This window comes from Scardinius erythrophthalmus, assembly GCF_964197995.2.
Source record: "Scardinius erythrophthalmus genome assembly, chromosome: 9".
NCBI lineage: Eukaryota > Metazoa > Chordata > Actinopteri > Cypriniformes > Leuciscidae > Scardinius > Scardinius erythrophthalmus.
Window position 1 is genome coordinate 29,904,597 of NC_138229.1, and position 26,959 is coordinate 29,931,555.

Here is a 26,959-nt window from a genome sequence, read left to right on the forward strand (position 1 = left end):
TTATAGCAGTGTTACCAATATTGTTTATTCCATCCCTCTCATTTAGAATCGTTGTACACAAGTTACATTTTCTTTTCAATATCACAGGTTCTGTTAAATTATTTTTTATTTAAATCTTGTCCTCTAATATCCAGTTTCACCTCCCTCTCCTTTTAAACAAACAAAAAGCAGATTGTATTATACAAAAATGCAAACCAATTTTCACACAGTGAATTCTTTTACAAAGTCATAAAATGGCGTAATAATGGCTACATCCACATTGGAGTAAGATGGTTCTAAACATTCCTTAATGGAGTATAATATATATTTATATATAAAACCTTTCCTTGTTGAAATTGAGCCTGTACCTTAATTTAAGAGATTTTACAAGACAACTTGGAAGTAATCATAAAAAAGCCATTACATTTCCCAAAAAGTTAGGAATAAAACAAAACGACAAAAAATAAAGACAGCCATAACAGTGTTATAAGGTTCAAAATGAGTTAATTTGCATTTCATTTAAATGAATTCAACAGGTCTGTTCAAAACAGACACGATCCAGGCAGAGAAATGAATATCATCCATTAGGAACAGACCCATTCTCAAAGAAAATCACATTATTCTGCAATTTCTTTCTTGAGGAAAAAGAACCTCGTGCACAAAACTGTAAATGAGCCTGACTGAGTCGTTTCCCATAAGTTGCAATGTGTGGATGGTTGACGATTTGTAAAACAAACAAAACAAATATCCACGCCCGTAGTAATACGCTCAGTGAGATCACTGATCATTGGAAGGGAAAAAAAAAGTTCTACAGCACCCAAGCAAGTGCTAAATATTAAATACAAGATAGCACATTCCCATACAATCCAAAGATTCAAATAGAGGCGGCATCCTGGCAGTGCATCACTGGAGAACGCTAACCGTCGCACAGCTCTGGGCACTCTGTGAAAGCCAAAGAAATCTCAACACACCTGCCAAACGCTGACGTAGCAGCGATTAGCGTTGCGAAACAGAACGCTCGCGCCCAACAAAAACGAAAGAAAACCCAATGCTAACCGAACCGGTGACAGGAGCGTGTTCGCCAAGCTCCTAAAAATTGTATGGGAAACAGCTGGGAGGAGGAAAATAAACAGAAATCCTCACCTCTGTGTAAAAGCCTCACCATTCAACTATTCTTAGTCACGTTCACACGCCTCGTCAAGATGAGCCGCTGGATTTAAACGCCTCCTGCTCACTTTTTAAGCAGTGAGCAATTGTTTTTTCCCCCCTTGTATAAATATAAATGGAATTCTCTGAGCGCATAAATCCTCCCGGTGTTAATGTTCCTAAAACTTTGAGGTGGCACATATTTGTGAGCAATATCTAGAAAGTGAAGTACATCTCTGGGTGAATCTCCTGAAACCTGACGAGAACACGCCTGGAACATATTTCATCTCAAAATAACCACAATTTATTTTCATTTACATTTTCATTCAAATCAAGTACAATTCTCCATGCGTGTCGAATTTGGGGAGGTAGCTGTGCTTGATTGTCATGAAAATGCCACAAACAAAACAAAAACATGTTTTCTTTATCTACGTTTTTGGGTGAAATGTGACATGGCATGTTCTTATGAGTTTCACTTTAATAATTGTGCTACAACAAAGGTGGAAAGATCTAGCCTGACGTCAGATTCACCAGAAAGGAAACAAGCGGGAAACTCGTAAGCTAACGCTACGTTGGCGCATTTCAGATCAGGCAAAGCCTCAACTAATTCACGAGATCTTCAACAGCATGAAACGGAATCGCTACGAGAATTCGGTTTCCTTGTCGAGGAGAGGGAGGAGGTAACAAATTTAGCATGGAGAAAGACGCCATCCTGGAGAATTTGCTCAGCGAGTGCGAGTTTTAAGTTTGAACCTCGATCTCTGCGCGTCGGCACACCTCGACGAGTGCTTGAAAAAGGCTGCGTGTGCTCTTTCACGAGCAAGAACATCAAATAATGACCGTGACTACGAGTCATCGTAATAAGAGAAATCATCTATATCACCACGGGTATAGCACAAAAACCACAAAAGATTACACGTTAAGAGGTTGCACCCAAAATTGGAGCTGTATATCATAGTCGGTCTCAAGAGACTAGAACAAAATGTCACACGTGAAGAATGTCATCACTATAGGAAGACTTCAGACTTCAAATCCTCGTTCTCTTCAATTACGGGGCCTTGTTTGGAAACGGTCGCTGTGTAAAAACAGGTTTAAGCCGAAGCAGGTTGATGAACTCAATGGGCCTCGATTCACGCAACGCTCGAGTCGCATTAAATTCTGCTCGTCTCATTTCTACAGAAATTCATAATCGGCTCTAATCGTCTAGAGTTGATTCCAAACTAATTTAGAGTTTATAAAGAGAAAGAGGAAACTTAAAAGACATTAAATAGCTCATCTATAATGAACATCTGTCTGGATTTTTATTTAAAGGGATAGTTAAGCCAAAAGATGTCTTTCAAAACCTGCATGACTGCAGACATTATTCTGTGGAACACCCATTTTTGTCCTTTTTTTAACATCTTGTTATACAGGTTTGGAACGGCATGAGTTGACGACAACATAATTTATTATTGGTTTAACCATCCCTTTAACAAATTTCTCACCAAAGCAAATTTCCGAGTGTCAAAACCGGAACGCACTCGTTCAGCGCTACGGGACCCGGCGTTGTTGAAACTACGCACCCTGGTGTATTTCTTTGCAGCAATTTAGTGGCGAGACCCGAATATGCAAACTCGACCAGGAGAGCCAAATATGCAACTTCACAGAAGTTAGGGAAAACTGATGAAATCATTTCCTAATAGGCTGTAATCTTACGAAGACTGTGGCACTGGGAGAAACATAAATCATCCTGACCACAGAGCTCTGAAGAACACAAGGGAAGTGAAGTGTTGCACCTCCTCGACTAAAAAGCACACACTCATGGAAAACATGGAAAAAAGTGCTCATTTTTTAAAGACATCTGTTCGCATTCTATAAAACAGAATGCTTTAGATACGTGTCCCCACACATTTACAAATTCCTTAACAGTTATATAGCCAAACCATTGATTAAATGAAACCTGACAACTGATTCTATATTTATATATAAAGATATATCATCTCTCTCGTCGCCCTTGTGTCATCCAGAGCCCAATCGAACTGCCTTACAGCGATATACTGCCACGGTCGAGCGTCATGTGAGGAGACCCGTGTTAACGGTCCATAAAAATGGATTCATAAAAGGTTCTCCATGCTACTTTAAACCTGGTGAGTCAGATCATATTCAAGGCTGCAGAGATCCAGGGAGTTGGAACGTTTCGACAGAGTCCCGGCCGCACCGTCGCAAATCAGCGACTTGCCCCGATGCTACAAATAGCGCGTTCGATTCTCGTTTGTATTCCACTAGTTTGCGTCGTCCTGTCTGTGCTAGCTTTTGGGTCGACTGTCCTTTCTTGATATACTGGGAACACAACAAAGTAAGCATTATTCAGATGCCCTGGTTTCCAGGCGATGAGAAGTCATTAAAACAAAAAGCTCATTCACAGAACAAAAAGAAAGAAAATTTATATCACGGCAGATACTGCTCATTTTCTAAATAAAACAACAGAGAAGTTTGTGTCGTGCATGCATGTAGCAGCATGCAGGTGTGTGCGCGTGTTCGTGTGTGTCCCTCATATCAGCTCCGTCTGATTATTAAAAACGCATCTTGCAAAAACTCTTGAAACTGGTTGAATTAGTCAAGAGACAAATTTCAAAGCCCTCCGAGGAGGAAGATCGACCTCTGGAGAGGTTGTCTGCGTATATGTGTGTGTGTAGGTGTGTGAATGCACTCTTAAGAGCAAGAGTGAACGACCCCGTTCTTTTGAAGGTCTGAGCTACTCGCCGCTTGGTCAGCGGAGCAGAGGGAGAGAGACGACGTCTTATTGGCCAGCGAGAGCATAGATCCACCCATACTACTGGCTGGCTTCATGCCACTGGATCCATTAGACACCTCGCTGTTGGAGAGAAGGGGAACAGACAAGAGAGAGAATAAGTGTATTTGTGGAAACATTCAGACATGCCTACTGGCTAACAGCAACAGGAAAACACAACAAAAGAGGCTGTTGTAGGTCTTTGCTGATGGCAGCTTAAAGGGATAGTTCACTTTGAAATTAAATTTTGCTATGTTTTAGCTTACCTCAAGGGCATCCAAGATGTAGGTGTCTTTTTTTCCGCAGTAGTTTCAATTTTGATATTTTTAGGTAGAAAACGAACAGTATTTATATCGTTTTTACCTCTTATACACAGCCACGTCCAAGTGATCTGAGGGCGCGCGCGCATCCTGGTGTGTGACGTGTGCTGTGTATAAGAGGTAAAAACGATATAAATACTGTTCGTTTTCTCACACAAACCGCTCGTTTCGTGTCTTAGGCCATCAATGTGTTCTTACGATGGGGAATTGTTTAATTTGGACGATGGAGAATTGTTTTAATTTGAACTCTGTGCATGCTCTTTGAGACAGTGACCATAGACCTGCATTAAATGACTGACAGACAAGAACGGTTTGACCTAAAAATATCAAAATTGAAACTACTGCGGAAAAAAAGACACCTACATCTTGGATGCCCTTGAGGTAAGCTAAAACATACCAAAATTTAATTTCAAAGTGAACTATCCCTTTAAGGGAATAGACTGCAGAGCCTGACAAGTAACAATGCCAAGGTAAAGGTGTAGAATGGAGACCGTTCAAACTATGGCTGGATTTTGATAATTGATTAATCTATTATTTGTTCATAGCTTAAAATTAACTGCTCATGATTAACACAGAACTTATTAACATTATTATACAGCATCTTTCACATTATTATACAGCGTCTTTCGCATTACATGACGTAGCAGACAACTAGCGGTCCAGTGGCGCTCTGTTCATACAGCTTGGGTTTGCAGAGAATGCATCTGTAAGTCCTGAAGATGTGCAAGTGTCAGTTCAGTTATAGAATGCGGTTGTCACACTCACAAAAAAAACTAAAACATAATGCTGCATTATGCAACCGTATTAAGCGATGTTGCCATACTAGCTATTAGCATCTGCTCTATGGACTCCTGTTTAGTTAGAAACATAACTTGGGATTGGGGATGAACATAAACTGAGCAATGGATCAACACATTCCACATTATTAAGCTGACATTGTTTCAACCCTAATTTTAAGTCTATATGATGTAATTTATTAAATACACCTGTTCAACTGCTTGTTAACTCAAAACTATCTAATCGGCCAATCATAAGGCAGCAACTCAGTGCATTTAGGCATGAAGACATGGGGTGTGTCTCAATCAGCTCTCAAGTTCATTGGTCAGGGCACTGATCAGAGAGTCGGGCATTTTAAGGGCCTCAATCGCGAAATCCTATCAGTGCACACTGCACTGAAGTCCCACAATGCCCTGTGAAAAACAGGGAGCATTGATGCTCACTAGGTTCCCTTAGTTCCCTTAAGTTCTGAAGCACGAAACAAATCACATAAGCCAACTAACTACACATTATGACACACAATAGATGTTTTTTTTGTTTTGTTTTTTTAAATACAAACCATTAATCAAATTTGATTTCAGCATAAACATACATTGCTAGAAAGGTAATCAACATAATCTATCTAACATTTATAATAAATTCAAAGCTAAAATGTTGCACAAATATGTAACAAGCAAAGTATTTATCAATGTGCTTTAAATATCATTTTAAAAATAAATGTGAGAAAGATAACAGTTCTGCTGTTGTTCATAAATACCAGCAGTGATGTTATACAATAAGGATGTTGTCATTTCGCTGGAAATCAGTGTCCCAATGTGTAGTGAGCCAGGGTCCTTACCAGTTCCCAAATTAGTGTACACGATATACTGATTCACGACCTAGGGAGCCTTGGGAGCTGATTGAGACGCACTCATAGTCGAGATGATCAAACTGAGCATCCGAATGGGAAAGAAAAGTGATTTCAGTGACTTCGAATTTGGCAGGGTTGTTGGTGCCAGACAGGCTGGTCTGAGTATTTCTGAAACCGCTGACCTACTGAGATTTTCACTCACAACCATCTCTAGGGTTTACAGAGAATGGGCAGAAAAAGAGAAAATATCCAGTGAGCAGCAGTTCTGTGGGTGAAAATGCCTTGTTGATGCCAGAGGTCAGAGGAGAATGGCCAGACTGGTTCAGCTGATAGAAAGACAACAGAAACTCAAATAACCACTCGTGACAACCGAGGTCTGCAGAAGAGCATCTCTGAACACACAACACGTCGAACCTTGAATACGCATGTCACAAAAGCTCAAATCACCTCAAACTGGTTTCTTGAACATGATAATAGCCCCTTTCACACAGCAATCCTGTTAAATTACTGTAAAATTGGCAGAATGACTTGCCAATCCCAGTAAAAATACAAAAATGCTGTTCATGTAAGCAACGGCATTCTGGCTTTTTACCGGTAACAAACCATTCACACATCAGCTCCAAAATACCGGTAAATTCTGTGATGTCAATCTTCGGAAGTGATCTTTAAACGCCGTGCCGTTCTCTTCATTCGCCCACATGAGAAGCGCTTTAGTTTCACTCTCTGTTCAATTTGACGTCTGAGTGACAGGCATTAGGGGATGATCAAACAGAACGCATTTTTGCTCTTAAAAACGCAAGACGCGCATAATAGTATCCGCAACGAATGGATGGAAAAGAAGGCTGGGCCTCGAGCGCAGCGCGTTGAAAAAACGGTCAAATGTGATCATCTTGTACATATTTAAATAGAAAAACTATTAAAAAGCTTACTGTAAACAGTCATCTCCATAAGAGCTTTATGATTGGCCCAAAGCAGACTTCTTACGTCAGCACGTTCTGACGTTGATCATACCGGCACATATGATTCATTGATTCATTCTGCGTTCACACAGAGCACATTATCGGTAATTTACTGGTAATGTTTAGGGGTGGGCGATATCTCGATATTTAAAATATATCGAGATATTTTTTAAACACGATATGGATTGTGACATATTGTATATATTGTTTATATTTATAAAAATGTCGTTATTTCAAATGTAGGCGCATTGCTCGTGGCAAGCGCGCTCATAATGTAAGAGACGCCGGCGCGACCACAACATTGCCCAACATCAAATGGCAAACGTAATGTAAGCGGAACGAAACTGCTCGTTATTATGTGGTTGAAGGACCGTTTATCAGTTTGGACCAAAGCAGCGCGAGCCAATCGTGATCATGCGACACTGTTACTACACGGCGCTAATAAGAGATCCAGTAAAGAAAGCATTTGAATTCGCCACAGAAGTAATAACATCGCTGCTAGATCTAGTGAGAAACTAGGGGTGTCCATGGTTAACCGATTAACCGTTAAAAATTGCGTAACCGAGTGAAACATTTTGCTCGGTTAAGTGGCGTCAATGGCGTGCATTGAATTTAGTTGTAATACATTTTTGCACCACCAGAGACCGCTAGACCAGTTTTCTAATATGAAGCGGGCAAAGAAAGCGCGCGTCCGAGAGTGAAGGCTGTGCGCGAGCCAGAAACAAACATTGTATCCGCGCCACTGATCGCAGCACAATAATATCTGTCTGCAGAGCTTTACCCCAGCAGTTTTACCCCGCGCATGCGCAGTTTCATCACCACAGTTTTACCCGCAGAGTCTGTTTACCGTTACATTAACCCATACAATTTGTATTATGCATTTCCTAAACATGTACTTGCTAATCAAACACTTTATATGAACAAACTACTAATCTATAAAACACAATCGGTCTTCCAACCTTTTCCTATTGTGTTGATATGCGCGAGGGAGAGAGAGCAAAACAGCGCTCTTGCTTGAAGGCGGTGAGAGTGCGCGCGGCCGGGGCTCTCTCACTGTTTGTTCTTATGCACCCTCTCCACTGATCTAAATAATTAGTTGTTACGACGACTTATTTGTTCCCTCGTTTTAATAAATCGTGGACACGTTGAACTAATTCCCTCCCTCATTTTGATTTAACGAATTACAACGTGGCCAAAAACAGTTTGATACTATTAATTAGTGAATGCTAAAGACCTATTTTTTGTGAATTGGTGAATATTCAGGTGAATTATTTCGTGGCCACGAATTAATAATACCTCAGCACGTTTTACAAGACCCTTCTCGATCGCAGCGGCAACGAGCACTTTGATCACTTGATAAAAAAAAAAAAAAAAACATTTCAGCGCTAGATCGCCTAAAAAAAAAAACGAACGAAATGCATGCTCTGCTAGTTAACTGGAGATGTTTTGTTTATTTGTATTGTTATTCGTGCCGCGAGATGTTTCAAAAGTGGTGAGGACAATATCGACCTTAGAAAATAGTGGTGGGGACATGTCCCACCCGCAAATTACGCCTATCTCGGGGTTGCGGCGCGCACACTATGGTTAACCGAGTATTAACTGCTAAGGGCCTCGGTTAACGGTTAATGAAAAACTTGAAAACGTGCAGCCCTATGAGAAACATTCACATTTCTCCGTTATTAACAGATCAAACAGCGCTGACGTGGAAACCAGGAGAAACATTGTGCCATGAATGAACTATCCAGTGTCCACAGATCTGCAACATTCACTATGGATTTACTGTAGTAACACTAACTGCAACCATGGAGGTTTGGCAGGAATAGTAGGCTATAATGCCTTCAAGTAACATTACGTCAGTTTTATTTTGACATTATGAATACAATTGCCTCAAATGTTAATCTGAACTAAAATAAACCTTTATTTATAAGTACTACAATATTACATTTCATTTTTTCCAAGGAGCTGTTTTGTTTTATATGCTCCTAGAGTCAATTATAGCTCCAGAATTGCTCAAAGTAAAAAAATATCATACTTGATGTTAGTTTTAATTATAAAAATAAAGAATAAAAAAAATATATTATTTAAAAATGTTGCAGAAGCACTTGTTCCTATGTGAACTGCCTACCTCTTTGCACTTCAATAAAAAAGACTTTGTGGTATTTGGCATATTTGTTTTTGCAGTAGTTTTTGGGGGGTTCTTTTTCCTGTAAAGATATCGAGATATATATCGTATATCGAGATATAGCAAAATATATCGAGATATATTTTTTGCTCCATATCGCCCAGCCCCTAGTAATGTTACAACTTCCCTTACTGGTAAATTGCCAGAACCTATTTACCGGTATTTATGAAAAGGTCCTGTTCATACATGATCTCTTACCGGTAACTTTCCAGTAAAGACTGTCTGTGTAAAAGGGGCTAATGAGTTCACTAAACTCAAATGGCCTCCACAGTCACCAGATCTCTTTGTGATGTGGAGGAACAGGAGATTCTCATCATGGATGTGCAGCCGACAAATCTGCAGTGATGCTTTCATGTCAATATGGACCAAAATCAAAGAGGAATGTTTCCAGCATCTTGTTGAATCTCTGCCACAAAGAACTAAGGCAGTTCTGAGGGCAAAATGTATCCAACCTGGTACTAGCAAGGTCTACCTAATAAAGTGGCCGGTGTATATACATACATACACATATTTATAAATATACAGACTACAGTACATAAAAAAAATAATAGCTCCAATTAGGACTGCAAATAATTATTTTGATAACTAACTAATCTAAAAATATAAGAAATAATTAACTGACTATATTGGTGATTAATAAATTAATTAAATAAGAATTAACAATATCATTTATATTTTTGTTCACTTGCATTAACTCCAACTTTATCTCAAAAAACAGGGTTGGTATCAGTACTTATATCATAAGAGAACGTACACATTACGTAACATTTATGTACATATTACCACACACCACATTATCACGATTGGAGCCTAAGCTGCACCAAACTTCTGGTTTCAAAGTTTATGTAGACAAACTTTAATAACCGCTGCAAAAGATGCGAACACAACGGTCACACATGTCTGTCTACTGCATGCTTGCGTAGAATAACAACAGAAAAGTAGTGTAGTGGAATGAAAAAACACATTGAGTAAATGGCTCCTTAAATAGCTAGTAAACAAGTGTCCTCACTCACCCCAGTGCTAAAGAGAGTTCCTCCAGCTGGGCTTTATGGTCAGGCTGCCCGTTCTCAGTGGCCTTCAGCTTGTACTCATGGGCCACCTGGTTCTCCTTCAATCATAAAAACAGCTTCAGTGAGCTCATACTAGTATGAATGAGCACTTCAACAAAAAAATAACCTCACAAAAACACTCATAACTGATACCATACATTTCCTGTTTCACTAACAGTGACTGTTTCACTCACAATGGCAATTTCTCGGGTTCTCTTTCCGATCTCTCGCTCTACGTGATGAAGCTCCATGCTGAGCTGCTCACTGGACACAGTGCCACCTGAAGACCACTTCCCCCCGGCCGCGGGCTGAGACGCCAGCGCGCACGCCTCCCTCTGCAGGAGCATGGAGTTACTGGCAGCCTGGCAGATATTCATATTAATGACCATAAGACCAAAGTTTTTAGTTGTGAGTCATGAATTTAGACAGAGATTTCAAACACACCTCCATCCCGCGGGTCTGCTGACTGATCTGTTGGTTGACTTGCTGGAGCTCAATCTTGAGCTGCTCGCGTTCAGGGGCAGACATGGGCAGACTGGCAAAAACATGGGAAAAAAACAATGCTCAATATTCTTTTAACATTTTTGTTAGTAATTTCAGTGACGAGATCGACACTGTTCTGGAATTGTAAAAGGCAAGTGTAAGTACCGCTCGCTGAAGTGTCCCTGAGAGTTGATGCTCTGGTGCTGAGGGTACGACGTTCCGCCCCATCCGCTGTGGCTTCCATACGGATAGTCTGCTGAGAGGAAAACAAACTTTACCAAAAATAAAACTACAACTGCTGAACAAGAAAGTCTACAGGAGCGGTCACATGATCACATCATTATTCATTGATAATAGGTGTAGCGTTGTACGAAGTCAGTTGAATCAAATTCTGATCTCTACTGATCATTCTTGAAGACTGGAAGAACATCACTCCTGCTTTATGGTTGGGAAATAACAATTATTTTTGTATTCAAATCAGTTTACTTTTTTTTTTATGGTGATCTTTTTTAGTGAACAGCGCTGGAACTTCTGAACACTTTCACTAAGGCAGACCATACTGAAATACTCCAATAGTATTCCATGAACGAAATATGAGCAGTTTTTAAATGAATCGGTCAAAACAAAATCACAAATGTATGGAAACTTGTTTCCGCCATGGAATAAAAATAAATAAAAAAGGGTAATTGCGACTTTTTATCTCTCAATTGCATGGTATAAAGTCACAATAACAACTTATAAATTCAGAATCGCGTGATATTAAGTCGCGATTGCGAGTTATAAAGTCAGAATTGTGAGATAACTCGAAATTTTGAGAAAAAAAGTCATTTTTCCCCCCAGAATTGGACTTTTCAACTCGCAATTGAGAGTGTATAACTCAAAATCAGAACTGTGAGTTTATATTACACAATTCTGCCATTATAACTTGCAATTGCGACTTCACATCATGTTATATCAATTGTGAGAAAAAAGGTTTTTATTGTTTTTAAAAATTCTATGGTGGAAGCTTCCATTCAAATGTACTTAAAAGTACTAAGAATTGTTAATTGCACCTTTCCATCCCTATGTATGACTATTATAAAGATCTCCAGTCACCTGTCATGTGTTTGGAGCCCGAGACCTGTGAGGACGCCATGGCCTGTACAGGCCCAGTGGTCTGGTAACCCGTTTTAGAGGTACGTGAAATGGCACCAAAAGGAGACACTGTGGGCAGAGGACCAAAGGGAATGATGGGATCGTCGTCTTTGGCTTCCGCGGAGCGCCGCTGGGTGTCCAGTGGAGGTTCACGCAGAACTTTTCCCTCTGCATTCTGTTGTAGGAGAGTACAGGAAGGAAACCAATAAGACCCATTACTTACAGTCTCAGTTGATGTGTGGAAACACAAAGTGTGATGTAGATCACTTGCCATCATCTCCACAGCATTACTGACATCTTTTGGTTTAGCATCCTTGGAGCCAATGTATGATCCTATGGTGTCACATGACCACGGGGAATACTGCCCAGCATAGTCCGGCTCCCGACTTCCAAAGGCTTTAGAGCCGTCCTCCAAATACTGCAGACATTCAGAATTCAAAACTTACAAAGAGCAATGTTGAGCATTATATTATGGAGGCTTGTTTCCAGCACGGATTAAAAAAATAAAACTTTTTAATCTCACAATTCTTTATTTTCACTACTGCAAGTTTACATCTAGCAACTTCTGCCACGTAATAAAAAAAATAAAAGTAATTGTGAGTAAAAATAAGCTAAATAGGTCAAATTCTCACAATTTGGACTTTTGTCCAACAATTACGAGTTTCTCTCAAAATTTCGAGTTCATTATTCAGAATTGATTTCATATTTCAGAATTGTCAGATATAAACTCCAAGGCAGAATTGTGAGATAAAAAGTTGCAATGATCATTTTTATTTTTTTATTCCGAGGAGAAAATAAGCTTCAATGTTATATTCATGATCCATGATATAACTGCAAGCAAGCATTGGGGGATCTCGTTCAGGACTCACCTCCTGAGGGTAGTCGTTGGGGAACGGGTGTGTAGGAGTGGGGGAGGCAGCGAAGGGGGGAGGGGAGATGACCTTTCTCTCCTCCAGCTGGACAAGCAGCTCCTTGCGCCTGCGATGCAAGTCATCCAGACTGGGCTGAGAGCGGCTGTATGGATCCTGCCGAGGGAGAACATATAAACAACTGAACTGACTCGAGGTGCTTAAGGAAATCAGTGCAACAAGTTAACTTAAGTAAATGATCTGGTATAAAAACATCCTAAAAATGGGCAGAAATTAAGTTGTTTAAAATTAAAAGTTGTACTTCTTAAATAACTTAAGACAACAAATTACACAATCACTAGAAAAGATTTACAAACACATTAGTTCATATGTTTTGTGAAGTGTTTGAATGTTTTTAGAGTGCTATTATTCATTCATTACATGTTGTCAAATTAACAACTAATAAAAGTCTCATTAACCTAAAATATACATCACAGGAATTACTTCTGGTTCATTTTGAATCAGTGAGGGATTCTTTTAGTCATGGCTTTGAACAATGCGTGGATAACACACAGAGTCTGATTCAAACCGCTAACTTAAAAGCAAGTTCAAGAGGTTTTCATTAATCCTTTTGACTGACTCAAATTGTGTCAATGAATGAATCAGAGAATGCGGTTTGAGCTGCATTCTTCGTGAGGTGATATCATTTGCGGCCATTTTGGTCATGGCCTAAAGCTTTGCTTCATCTAAAACGAACATGACAGCAGTATGCAACGAGAGTGCTACATATGTTTAAATCATTATCTCTACATACTGCTGTCATGTTCGTTTTAGATAAAGCAAAGCTGTAGGCCATGAGCAAAATGGCCACAAACATATATGTGCATGTGTGTGCGTGTTTATAATCATGTTCATTTACCTATTTCTACAACTTTATTTGAAACGTTATATGCATGCATATCAAGCAAGGAAAACTATTGTTTAGCATGCAAAAACTTTAAAGGGGTCATATAATGGTACATGCACTTTTACAAGTTGATTGTACTGAAATGTGTGTTGGCAGTGCCTGTACACAACCATCATAAAATGATAAAAATCCATCCAGTGGTTTTTTTTTAATCTCCTTATATGTTTGACCCTCTCTGAAATCAAGCCGTTCGACCGTGTGACGTCACACGGTCGGACGCCCCTCCCACGATTGTGATTGACAGCTGCAGCGTTTCAACACAGACCCGCCCTCGCTCGTGAGCGAGCTGTCAATCATAGTCCGCGCGTCATTGTTGATACCCTCACTGGAGCGCTGTCTATGAGCAGAATGGCGTCTGCGATTGTTCTTCGGTGTAACAAGGAACACAGCAGTCATTTTGATGTTCCTAAATCCGAACAGTTGAAGATGCAGTGGCTGAGTTTTGTTTTTGAAGGGATATGCCCAAAGGATTGACGCGGGGATTCCCTCACGGGGATTCCCCACGATCGTCTTCGCTTTCCTGTTTGCTGAATCATTTCACACCAGACAGCTTTACAAACGAGAAAAAACGGATCGGTACCAACGTGTTCCTGCTGAACCTCCAGAAGTGAGTGTGATGTTTTATTAACCTTTGTATTAATATTTATATTAATCTTTGCAAATTTGCAAACCTTGCTGCAGGCTTCACGATGAATGCGTCTAAGGTTTACACTCAGGGTACATTACGGCATGTTTTCTATGTACGACGTTCTCAATATAATTCATAATCCCACGTTTATAATGAACAACGCGTGGTTATTGTGTTAGAAACGGTGTACGCACAGAACAGAGGGGCGGGTGAGCAAAGCTCATTATCATTTAAAGACACATGCACTGAAACGGCGTGCTGAAAACAGAGCTGTTTTTGACCAGGAAAAAATTAGTGTTTTCTTACAATACTAATGAGAATTTTTTTATTAAAGTATATTACAAACTTTTAATTTAGACCCTAAAGAATCATATTAGCTTGTACAAAAATGGCATTATATGACCCCTTTAAGAAGAACAGAACTCACTCTTATGTGGGACCTCATTTGGTGCGGTCCAGCAGGATAGTACCCGTCCGGTGGGTATCTGTCTCTGGATGACGTCTCCTGGGGGTGGTACAGAGAACCTGCAGCTCCTGATGGAGGTGGAGGCATAGCAGACGGGGGAACGTCCAAGGGAACCGGGCTCATCCTGACCAAGTCGTCTCTGGGAGGGGCAAACGGAGGCGGGGGAGCGGGATAGTGTCCGTGCCTGCGACTGTAATGGGGGGGCGGTCCATAGGTGTGGGCTGAGAAAGGGGGACCAGAGTGGTGGCCCTGATATTGGCTTTCTGGGCCGTAACCTTGGTAGGGCTCTGTGTAAGGTGGCACTGCAGACTCGCCCGGGGGAGGCGGGTTACGGATATAGCGGGGAGACACATACTGTGGTTGGTATGGGTATGGGTTGCCTGAAAGAAAACAAAGGTTATGAGCATTATGAAAAATCCAAATGCCCATTCACACTAAGACAAGTATTCATTCACAAATTTCATGCAATACATTTTAATTTGAATGAACAGCTGTTAAAGCAATTGGTCAGACCAACACAAGCATTTGCATGCCGTCAATTTCACAGAGAGGTGTTTTAATCTCTCCTCCATCACACTGCGAAGAATAGTGGCCAAACAATAATATTCGCATTTGGTGACATGAACAGATCCACTGCCATTACATAAAACTTTGACTTGATGGCGCTCACGAACAGACAATTTTGCTGAATTTCAGAGGAAGAATCCTGAAGCGGCTCTCTTGACTGTATTCTTGAATTTAGTCATGTTTGATAAACACCACAGTAAATAGAAAAAAAATGAACGGCTGGTTGAAAACATGTAAATGGTGTTTGATTTTCTTCTCCGTGACAAGCAGGTGTCCTGACACGGAGCGCACTGTGTACCAGGGTATTTCTGCCATTTTTTACACATAGGTCTGCGCAAGGCAAGGCAAGGCAAGTTTATTTATATAGCACATTTCATGATACACAATGGTAATTTAAAGTGCTTTACATAAAAAGAATCATAAAATAATCACAACAAGTGCACAGACAAATCGCATGCGAAATCATACCAAATGTTTGTGCCGAACATTCGTGTTGGGCCTTTAGAAGAAATTAGATGCATTTCTAGTCACAAATTATACAATAAATTGGTAACATATCAGTTATTAGCCAATATATATTATATCGGCCGACGTTAGACATTTAAATGTTCATTGTCATTTCTGCTATTTTTTTAAACATTTGCATCACCATCTAATGCTCATTCAAAAGTAAACCTTTAAAAACACTACTTTAATAACCTTGTTAAATGTAATCTTTAGTAAATCTCTAAATTAATATCTATTATGCATACTGTACATTTTAATGTTGTGATGCTTAAATTTACTTGTAGCATTTACAACTGTTGATTTTAGTTTTTAGCATTTAATGTTTTGATCCGTTTATACAAATAAATACATTTGCAATTAAACTGAGGATTATGATGGGCCTAATTGCCTCAACAAACATTTACAGCTATTCATTAAACCCCAAGCTAACACAGTCATCAACTTGGACGTCCTGATAAAAGAAAAAATATATATATTCCACTTAATCATCTTCTGCATGTTAACATTTTATTTTGATTGGTTGATCGGCAGTACCCAGGGCCAGTTGCATAAACATAGCCATTATGTTAAGACTGTGTCTTAAGAACTAGTATGATCAACTAGAAGTTAGTTAGGGGTAATCAGTCTTACTGTTCGGAGTCAAATTAGACCAATCTACGTTTTTATGTTTCTGACTTTAAAAAGTTATTAACAATTTTAAAGAATAAAATTGGATGACTAACTTGTAAGACTAGTCTTAACAGTTTATGCAACTGGCCACAGAGTTCATCTGTTAAAGTCATACGATCTAGTTAGGACACAGTATCACATGAAAACTTCTTTATGATACATTTTTGGTGAAACTCTGGGTGGCAACACTGGCATTAAAGACCTTCGAGAATCCCGGGAGCCAATGAATGACATTATTCGTAATCTGTTCAGACAACCATCCATATGAGCAAATGCACTAACCTGGTGGGTACTGAGTATCATACTGAGATCCCGAGGCAGGTCTGGCTGGCTCTGGGTAGAAGAGCTCGGGCTGCTGTTGCGAGTACATCTGTGGCGCACCTCTGGGCACGACCTGCACCTGCTTGGGCATGGGTAAGTGCTCCGCCCTGTGGTGAGGCACAGGGTGGGGTGTCAGGGTCAAGCCAGATTTATCCAAACTGAAGAGAAACAAGAGGCAGAAATGAGTCAGTGGTAACTCATGTTGTTCCTGTTAAAGCCAAACCTATTGCAAGCCCTATTATTCAGTGATGAGTGGACAAAAATCGCAGAATCCTTACATAAAAATGGAATTGACCTTATAATGTGGAATGTCATAGAATTTGGCAAGTTTGGGCAAAAAAATAAAATAAAATAAATGTACCTCTCAAAATAATAACAATAATAAACAGGAAGTTCAGAAAACTATGGCAAAATTGGTATCTATTGTCTTGGCGTGACCAAAGTAATCTACTAAGACCCGTTTCAGTACAATAGGCATGCTGCTCCAAATCTTAACCAGTTTCGTGATTTTTGGTCAAATTGTTCAGAAGTTATAAGCAGAGATGTAGCCTCACATCCATTTTGACATGCTCTTCGTCGAATTCGTTCGGGAGTTTTGTTTGACAAATCAACTTGAATTTTCTTTAAATTAAGAGTTTTTGTGTCAGCATGGTAGAAAGATGATCTAGTTACATTTTTGTGAAAATCAGAGCATCGGTCTAGGAGGAGTTCGAAAGTAGGTTTATTGGAAAATTCAGAACGTTGGAAAAATTTTCAAGATGGAAAATGACATCATTGGGTGCAATCGAAACGTCTTGAGCCAAGGAATCAGAGGAAAATAATTTGTTTCTAGTTGTTACGGTTTAAACGTTGAGCAAAAACATGAGTTAAAGCCTCCAAAATTGCTATGGTTAATGTTCAGACTGTCCTCTATCAGAGTGCCAAATGTCACAACTTTTTACTATACGGTTCTATGGACTGCCATAGACTCAAGAGCGGCAGGAGCAGCAAGAGAAAGAAGAAGAAAAAGAAGAAGAGGAGGAAGACGACTAATGGATACAACCTTCAGTGCTTGGCCCATAATAAAACAATTAATAAATGTTTTTATTTTTCATATTTTTATAGGCACAATTTTTTTCCCATGTTTTAATTTTAACACTAAACTTCTGCTGTGCAGAACATTTTAAACGATTTAAAAGAACTGTTAATGCCTTCCTTTGATTACCACCATTTTTGATCATTTTGTATTAAATCATAAATACAGAAAAATTAAAACAAAACAAAGAATTTCTGGGGAAAACATTATATTATTTAAATGACATTGTTAAAGTTAAGAATTCAATTAATTAGACATGCTTTTTGATTATTAAGATTTAATTAAACCATTAAAATTGAATTGAGAAAAATTAAAAGAGAAAAAGATTCGGGGAAAAAAAATTATTTTTATTGTTGTTAAATTTTCGTGCTTTTTGGTTACTACAATTTTATTTTAACCATTAAAGCAGAGTTCAGAAAAATGTAAACTTTGAATTAACAAAAATTTGGAGAAAAAAAATAAAAAATAAAATAGAACTGAATTTGGGGAAAAATAAAACATTTTGCTGTTGCTGTTTGAGTCGAAAGAATTCAGATACTAAAGTCATGACAGAAAAGCAAGGAACGAGAAGTCAAACAAGGTTGACGAAATCAATTGCTTACGAGTCAGGTGGCGACCCAGGGGCACTGAGGCTAGAGCCATCCATCTTGGGCTTGAGTAAGAGCTCATACGTGGAGGGGTCTGAGCCTCTGGGGATGAGCTGAGGAAGAGGTGTCCCAGGACCAGCTACAATGCCGTTGGTAAGGGCCTTTCGCCCAGGCTCCAGAGGGATCACCTCCTCAGGCAGCAGGCCAGGGGAACAGGGCACTCGCGCAGCAAGACGTTTGTTCATTTTACGATACCTGTAACGCAAAAATAACAAAAGAGATTCTCATTATAATGCATGTTTTTTTTTTTTTTTTTTACCTGACATACAAGATGTTACAACGTCACTCACTTTTCCAGCTCCTCCTGAGAATGAGCGAATGTGCAGCTAGCTCCTCTGGGACAGCCTCCTTTCTGCTTCATGTCTCTGCACATGTATGTCTTGTATTTGCTGTGCTGGGGAGGCTGCTGCGTGTCGGCGCCCTTCTTGCTGTGGTTCTGGATGAAGTCCACTAGGCCGTGCACCACCGTCTTTACCGCCACCAGCCCCTTCTCCAGCTGCTCCCAGGTGGGAGGAGGAGCATCTGAATAAAGACCAATCAAAGCAAAAATAAATCTACAGTAGATTTAGTCGGCTGAAATCTAACGGGTTTAGTTAAATTAAATATAATTAATCCTTATTAAAGAGCAGTGAATGCTTTACTTTTCCTTTTGTTGTTTGATAAATATGAAGGGCAATGACGACATTAGGTTTATTACGCACTGTCACTTTAAGACCGAATGCGTGGATCCAAATGCACATCCGATATTCTCACAACGGTTTACGTTCTAAAAAGACATAACCGACTGGGTGAATACTCTCCAAAACTGATATTTATACATAAAGTTGTGTGTATTTGTCCATTCAGATGCGAAAAAGAGCTCAATTCTAGTTTTTGTAATTTAAAAACGTTTTTATTTAGTTATGGTCTCGTTTTAATCTGTGAAAAAATGGCGTTGATGAAAATCAACGAAATTAACACTGATTTAAAGGGGGGTGCGACATAAAAATTGAGAACCACTGGTATAACACAAATATGCTCAGTCCATCATAATGGGTTGGTCTGTCATTTAGCAAACCTGGACTGGGGTCGATGTTAGCGAGCAACTCGAGGTGAGGTCTTAGCCGGTTGAGATTGGCAGGGTCCCCCGTCCTCTGCAGTGCGATGGTCAGCTCCTGCACGCTCTGAGCAAAGGACGCTGGGGTCTGCAGCTGAAAGAGAAGCATCTCCATCCATTATTCTGAGACATAATACTATTTCTGGAATTTGAAAGGATGCAGGAAATTCTCAAGCCGTGCAGACAGACAGGCGTCATACCTTGTCAATGATGGACTGCATGTGTGACTTATGAGACTGATCTCCATACAGCAGAGAGGACCACTGATCAGGGGCGATGCGGAGCCCTCCCTCCATTGCGATTTGAACGATTTGAGAGTCGTGTTCCCGCCGAAGTGCCTCGTACGTGCGGAACTCCTCTTTCAACTGCATTAGCGATGAATCCTCATCTCTCTTAGTCACCTACGATTCACAAGAGACTCAACTGAAACCTCTGAGCAGCAGCTGTTAATCTTATTGCAAATAAGCTGTTATGGTAATGAATTAACTCCCATCAGATCTGAATTACAAAAGAAAAACTACAGACAAACTCGAGTGCAAAATAGAGGACAGCTACCTTGAAGCAGGAGGCACGGTAGAGGAGCTGAACTACATGTCCAATACTGGTTTTGGAGGCCTGAGGAAATCTCGGTTCAAGTCTCTGGACCACAAAGAGGACCAGAACCTTCCTAGAAAGAGCGGATCCGTCTTCCAAGGCCAACAGCACCAGCTTTAGTGCCTCCTCCTGCATGGCTGTTGATAAAAAAAAATAAAAAAGGGCAGACATAAGACACTAGAACTCTACAAATAGGTTAAATGAAGAATTAAGGCCTGTTCACACCAGGACAAATGTTCACTGTGAAAATCTGTTGAGATAAACAATTTAATTTTTTTAACTATTATTATCTGTCTAGACTGACATGGACAATTTTGTTTTGTTTTGTTGTGCAGAGAGGTGTTCTAATCTCTTTTCCATCACTCTGTGATGAAACTGACCAATAAGATTCATGCTTTTGATCCCATTCCATAAATATTTGACTTGATGGTGTTCACGAACAGTCTATTTTGATCAGCGACAATGAATAGACCATTTTCACAGACTGTGATGACGTGTTTACACAGTTATTAACACCAGAAATCTATCTAAAATATTTTTTTATTTAAATGTACATTAATAACTGTACTTTGTGTTCTGTTACCTTGGCATGGAAATACAACAGCTAAGGTAGTAAAAGCAAATTTTGACATTGTTCTCTCTTCTGACCATGGTAATCAATCTCTCAATATATTTTTCCTCTTTTTTTTAAAGCCACATTTGTTGTTTTTTCCATTCACTACTACAGAAGTATACCAAACTATGGCTACTTCCGCTTTTGAGAACACTGGGAAAGTGAAAATGGGTCCATAGCAGAGGAATAATTCATAAGGACTCTTTTGCTCTCTATTCTTGTACTCATCAGATGTTTTTTTTTTTTTTATGCACTGGAATGTACAGACAAATCAAATAAAAATTTCCGTGGCAAACATTTATGTTGGTGTGAATAGGTTTTTAAAGTGTTATCTTACCGGGGCCCAGGAACTGGCAACCCCTGGCTCTCACGGCAGCCCACAGGTTGGAGGAGAGCTGCTGGGGGTTTTGGTGCTGCAGAATGAGCTCCGTAACTGTTCTTTCGCCCAGAGAGCGGGCCGCCCGCATGGCCCTGACCCGTCCTTCCTCTTCCACCAGCTGACAGTGCACCAGAGTCACCAGCTTCCTCTGCATGGGGCGGCTCAGCATGCTCTGAGCAGCATTACTCAACCCCACTCCTAAAATATGATTTAAAAAAATGATTTGGTCATGCTCATTATACTGGCTTAAAGTTGGCATTAAATGAAAATTCACCCTGCCTTCTATATATGGATGGGTGGGGGTTGTTATTTATGTAACATACATAATATTGATGCACTGTAATTTTGGCAACCAAAAATTATTGTTTTACAAAATAAAAAAATTCGGGTTTTCCCGAAATGGTTTTGGAAGGCCAAAATCTTCGACTAAAAAAGTGACTTTTAATTAGCGCTTCTCAGATGATGCATTTTGACTATGTTACATGTATAAGCTTCAACAGGTAAACATGTCATCACTATGTTGAATCAATATTGACTTTTAAATCTCAAGATCAATCTTTTATGACGATTCACACACTGCACGATTTTCACATGCTGACAGGTTTTGCGAGATCGCCAACAAATGCCAGAAATTGGAGGCAAATCGGTGCTCGTTCACGCAAGTGACGATCACGCAGTGTGAATTATCAAAGACGTGATCTGAGATAATCGCTGATTTATCTAAACCGTGAGATATTTGGCATGCTAAATATCTGGACCTGTCGGCTATTCAAAATCCTGCTGTGTGAAATATGACCAGCAGCCAATGAGAGAGCAAGATACAGGGCAGCGGGATGTTCGGGGAGGAGTTATAGACCACAATATCAGTATCTTAATATATTTACAATTATATCAAACAGAAACAAAGCACAAACATTTGATTAAAAAGCTGCAACAGCAGCACATTGCAAAATTATTTATTTCCAATCCTTGCTCCCCATGTCTCCCCAACCATTTCCTCGTCCATAATCTTTTTTCTTTTTCTCCTTTTCAGCGCACAGACGATTTGGACCGCAAGCATCTTGCGGTATATCATTTTTAATAACAATCCCGGTCTAACGCACGTGTGATCTAGCGTTATTTCCTTGTCACTTCTCGTGTTTGGTTGTGAAACATAGTTTGCGGACCAGACAGAGTTGTCGATTCTTCCTATTGTAAAGGCATGCAATGTGTAACCCCCCTTTAAAGACCATATGAGAGCATGTCAGGTACCTCGTGCACTGCTGAGGGGTTTGAGGTAGAGGGCCAGCTCCTCAACGCACTGCCGAGCCTCATCATAATGCTTGGTGTCCTCTGGGCACGCAATGAGCGCCACAGGTTGCTGTTTGGGCACCTGAAACAAAAAGACAAATGAAATGAAGCACACAGTGAGAGATCTGAAAGACTACGATTACGCTGCGTGGTAAAATCGGTCGAAACGCCTCACCTGACCCCCAACCAGCTGTAGCAGGGCCGAGTTGACGGGCAGCTGCTCGATGTCGGTGTTGATGGCCGTCTGGTCAAAGGGACAGGCCTTGCGATGAAGCTTGTTGAGGCACATCTTGCAAACAGTGTGGCCGCAACCCAGACTGATGGGCCGACGCACTGTCTCCTCGAACGTCTGGGTGCATATGGGGCACAGTAAAAACTCTGTCCATTGTGGAGCTTGTACAGGCATTGTAGCGAGGTTGTTCTACATGTAAACAACGGTGGGGGCGCTTCTCCTGGGTGTGCGTGCAGGTGTATGTGTGATTGGGTGTGTCATTTAACAAAAAGGAAATAATAGATGGGGGGGGGATGAAAGATTCCACTGGAATCAAAAAATCTTCTGAACACAGGAGTTCTTAAATAAGTTCACACGTCCCGGGTGATCATCACATGGTGTGAAACCTGAAACCTGGAACAAAAGAGATGCCGTTGATAAATAATCTGACACATATGGAAATTAGGAAACAATATCTTAACTGTCATGATACACATTAACCAACACAGTTATGCAGTTAGATACAGTAACCGACTGGCTTATTGAAGATCAATCACGTCTGACTAGTTTAAACATTTATTATAAGATGGCATTCTTTAAAAAGTCTTTTCCTAGTTTCTGAAAAGAATTTTGTCAAGGAATATTACATTGGGCGATTATTACGGCAAGACACTACAGGCAAACCCATTTGGTTTTTATTTGGTTTTTCCATGCTATTTTACTTCCATTACTTTCAGACTAGTGGAAATAAAACATCCAAAAATACACATTTAAGCGTCCATTACACTTTATCTAATTGCATCTGTAGACTTTTAAATTACAATAGCTATCTTTAAAAGCTGTTTGCTCAAAATTTGTTTTTCTAATGCACTGAGTTCGAAATCTCAACTTCAGAAGCATTTACATACACCAAACTTTAAAGGGATAGTTCACCCAAAAATTAAAATTGTCACCATTTACTCACCCTGAAGTTGTTCCAAACCTGTATGAGTTTCTTTCTTCTGTTGAACACAAAAGAAGATATTTTAAAGAACGTTGGCAACCAGACAGTTGACGGTAGCCACTGACTTCCAAAGTAGGAAAACAAAACACTATGGAAATTAATGGGTGCCGTCAACTGTCTGGTTACCGGCAATCTTCAAAATATCTTCTTTTGTGTTCAACAGAAGAAAGAAACTCATACAGGTTTGGAACAACTTGAGGGGGAGTAAAAAATGGCAACATTTTCATTTTTGGTTGAACGATCACTTAACAGTTTTTTTTTCCTATCTATAGTCTGAATGTTATTACAGAGGGGGTTATTCATATATAATTTGCCAGATTTATATACAATTTTATTCACTCAAATACATGATGGAAATGTATTTTTGTCTGACAAACGGAGTGATGAAGAGAGAAGAAATCCAAAATTCCCACAGTAAAAACATTTAAATCTAATATGACAAAATGAACCAGGCTTTATCCCATGTTCAGATTTGTGTGCTGGAAACGTATGCAAATCAGTGCATTTTTCATTACATAACGCAGCATGTTTAAACATAACACTACAACAATAAAAAAGTATTATCTATAAAAAGTATCTATTAGTTACAATTAGACTATTCACCTGTGGTGTACACAGGCTAACGTTACCCTCGTCTGTCAATAAACTTAACTTCATGTAGTTTAAGCAATTCTGAAAGTATAAGCGTTACATGAACTCGTTTGATAGACACGTATTAAAATTAACCCCATTTACCTGCCACAAATAATCCAAATTGATTAACAGATTAATATTGTGTTCTCCAATGTCCATCTCAATTAGCTATCAAGCTAACACAATGTTCGCTGGCTCTTGTGTCTATCTGGGCTGAATACGCTAGCAGCAAAAACGCCCTCTTTTCATTCCTAACAGGGATTGTAAGCATAGAAAAATAATTAAACAGACTCAAATTTGTGCTGACGTGAGATTGAGAGGTTATAAATGCGAAATATACGATGTGTTTATGCTAAACCTCAAGATATCCCGCGATTATGTAACACAGCAACCGCTGAACCTGACCAAAACACTAGATTATTATCCAGCCGACTGTCAAAACACCGCAGCGGAATCATGACATGTGGTAAGAATAGATGCAAATACATAATCACGTGGATTACTGTAAACGGCTATTTTTGTAAACGGAGGCCCGTGTAAACACAGCTTTCAGTTTAGCAACCTAAGCTAATAAGCTAAGTTAAACTGGCTAACGAAATTGCTATGTCAATCGAATACACCGCTTGAATCAAATTTACTGGCAAAGACAACGCCAAAAACTAGATGTTGCACGGACGAACCACCGATCAAGCCCCCGTGCTGACCGAAAAATAGCTCAAGCCGAAGCTACACAAGGCTAGCCGGGCGGCTAAATGCTGCAATCGTGCTACCAGATTAGCCGTTAGCCAGCCGTGTGCGGTCCACACCCAGAAGCTAACACATAATATACAGGCAAAACCCGCTGTTCTGCATCCCACAGGCGCAAGACAACAAATGCACACTCACTCGCTCATTCTTTACTGAGTATCAGCTATCTTCATCTTTTCTTAAGAAAACGCTTGGTTATTTCCTCGGTCGCCATGTCGACCGTTATAACGGGTTGCCGAAGTAGTTCGGGAGTTCCTCGCGCACAACTACCAGCAGAGGCAGCGCTCGAGTTCACCGAGGCGGAGAAGAGTGAGTGTGTGGCGGGGCGCCCCCTGTGGCCGAGCAGCGCGCTGAAAACACACGGCACAAAATCATGCCTGGGCAAATCATGGCATACACTTCATAATTATAAGAAAGGTCAAAATTGATAAACTACGTCATATTTATGGCAGAAAAGTCATATTTATTAGAAAAAGTCACAATTATGACAAATTATTGCATACTAAAGTCATATTTATCCGATAAAAAAGTTGACTAGTATTAGAAGAAAAGTCGAAATTCTAACGTACCAAGCCTAAATGTCATTATTCGAACATGAAAATTGAAATTATGACATAGAAAGTCATTATGAGATGAAAGTCGAAATTATGACAAAAAGTAAAAGTTAGCCTATCACATAAACAGATGGAATTGCTTTTCATTAGAAAAACTGTGGAAATTATAACATACTGAGTCATAATTGTGACAGAAAATTAATATTTATGAGAAAATTAGTCACAATTATTACATAAACAGTCGAAATTTACATATAGTGTCATATTTATAAGATTAAACAGTTACATTATGACATAAAAAGTCATAAGTAGGCATATTAGATGAAATTCGAACCTACCAAGTCATAATTATGACAGCCTTAATGTCATTATTCGAACATGAAAACTGAAATGATGGCAGACATTATAAGATGAAAGTCGAAATTATGACAAAAAGTAGGCTAGACATAAACAGATTAAATTATGGCAAACTAAGTCATTTTTATTAGATAAAAAAACATGGCATAAGTCATAATTATGGCATAAAAGTCAGTTGGAACATACAAATGGAAATTATGACATCAAAAGTCATTATGAGATAAAAGTCGAAATTATGTAATAAAGATTAAATTAAGACAAAAAATAAATAAAAATTATGACATAAAATGATGAAATTGTGAAATTTATAAGATGAACGAATTGACATAAAACACAAAATAATGACAGTCTACAATTATGAAATTACAACATGAAAGGTTGCAATAACAAACCAAATCATAATTATGACTTTTTATATCGTAACTGTGACTTTTTAATGACTTTTGAGTCATAATTAATGACAGACTAAGTATAAAAATATTTTATTTTTAATATATTTCTTACTTTTTTATCCCCTTATGTGACAGAAATGTACTTCCATATGAATCTGTTGCTTTTTTTATTTATTTATTATTATTTCAGATGTTTCAGATGTCATCATTCATGTTCACATTCACATTAGCATCCTCTCTCTCTGTGGAAAATGTCCAGTGTGTAGTCCACATTCCTGCAAAGATATTTGAGAAATACTTTTTTGCAGCTACACTTTTTGGGAAAATCAGCTTACATAATATGGCTAACTCATAATTTCATATTGACAGATTGTTTTGAATGGCATATGAATATAGTTCAGTATTTTCAACACTGGGAAATTTTCAAAGTTCTCAGGTAGATTATCTTTTTGCACAACTGCAATCAGTAGCATCTCTCAAAATACTTTTCCTGTCACACTTGACCTTTACATATTGAGTGCGACTTTTTAAATACTGCTTCTGTGAATTGCACCAACTTATGCAATGAAATGCTACGGTTGACATCAAAGGAATTATAGTACGCATTTATTTTCCATTTTTGTCTAATCCGTCTGATTTCTGCGGGGATTAACAGACCAATCATGAATATTGAGCGAGCGCTCATAGGTTGGAGATGGAATCTACCAGCAGGGGATGCGCAGTGATAGGTGCTGGTGACAGCTGAA

General features: G+C 39.3%; 1 protein-coding gene across 4 annotated transcripts; it reads right to left on the minus strand.

The window, feature by feature from the left end:
• Nucleotides 1–2: 2 nt before the first annotated feature.
• Nucleotides 3–25,193, minus strand: rc3h1b (ring finger and CCCH-type domains 1b). 4 transcript variants are annotated; one of them, XM_081374739.1, is made up of 19 exons: nt 25,049–25,193; nt 22,492–22,941; nt 22,278–22,398; nt 20,985–21,224; nt 19,996–20,171; nt 19,641–19,841; nt 19,402–19,534; nt 18,635–18,866; nt 18,300–18,539; nt 16,584–16,780; nt 14,520–14,938; nt 12,519–12,674; nt 11,945–12,067; nt 11,611–11,824; nt 10,681–10,771; nt 10,477–10,567; nt 10,227–10,394; nt 9,997–10,091; nt 3–3,979 (listed from the first exon to the last, which is right to left on the minus strand). In XM_081374739.1, the coding sequence occupies exons 2-19, from the start codon at nt 22,720–22,722 to the stop codon at nt 3,817–3,819; spliced, it is 3,291 nt and encodes a 1,096-aa protein (XP_081230865.1). In that variant the 5' UTR covers nt 22,723–22,941; nt 25,049–25,193; the 3' UTR covers nt 3–3,816. The 4 variants fall into 4 exon arrangements, with proteins under 4 accessions (XP_081230865.1, XP_081230864.1, XP_081230866.1 ...); XM_081374738.1 differs by having other exon boundaries at nt 10,681–10,768; nt 11,921–12,067; XM_081374740.1 differs by having other exon boundaries at nt 10,227–10,367; nt 11,921–12,067.
• Nucleotides 25,194–26,959: the final 1,766 nt, after the last annotated feature.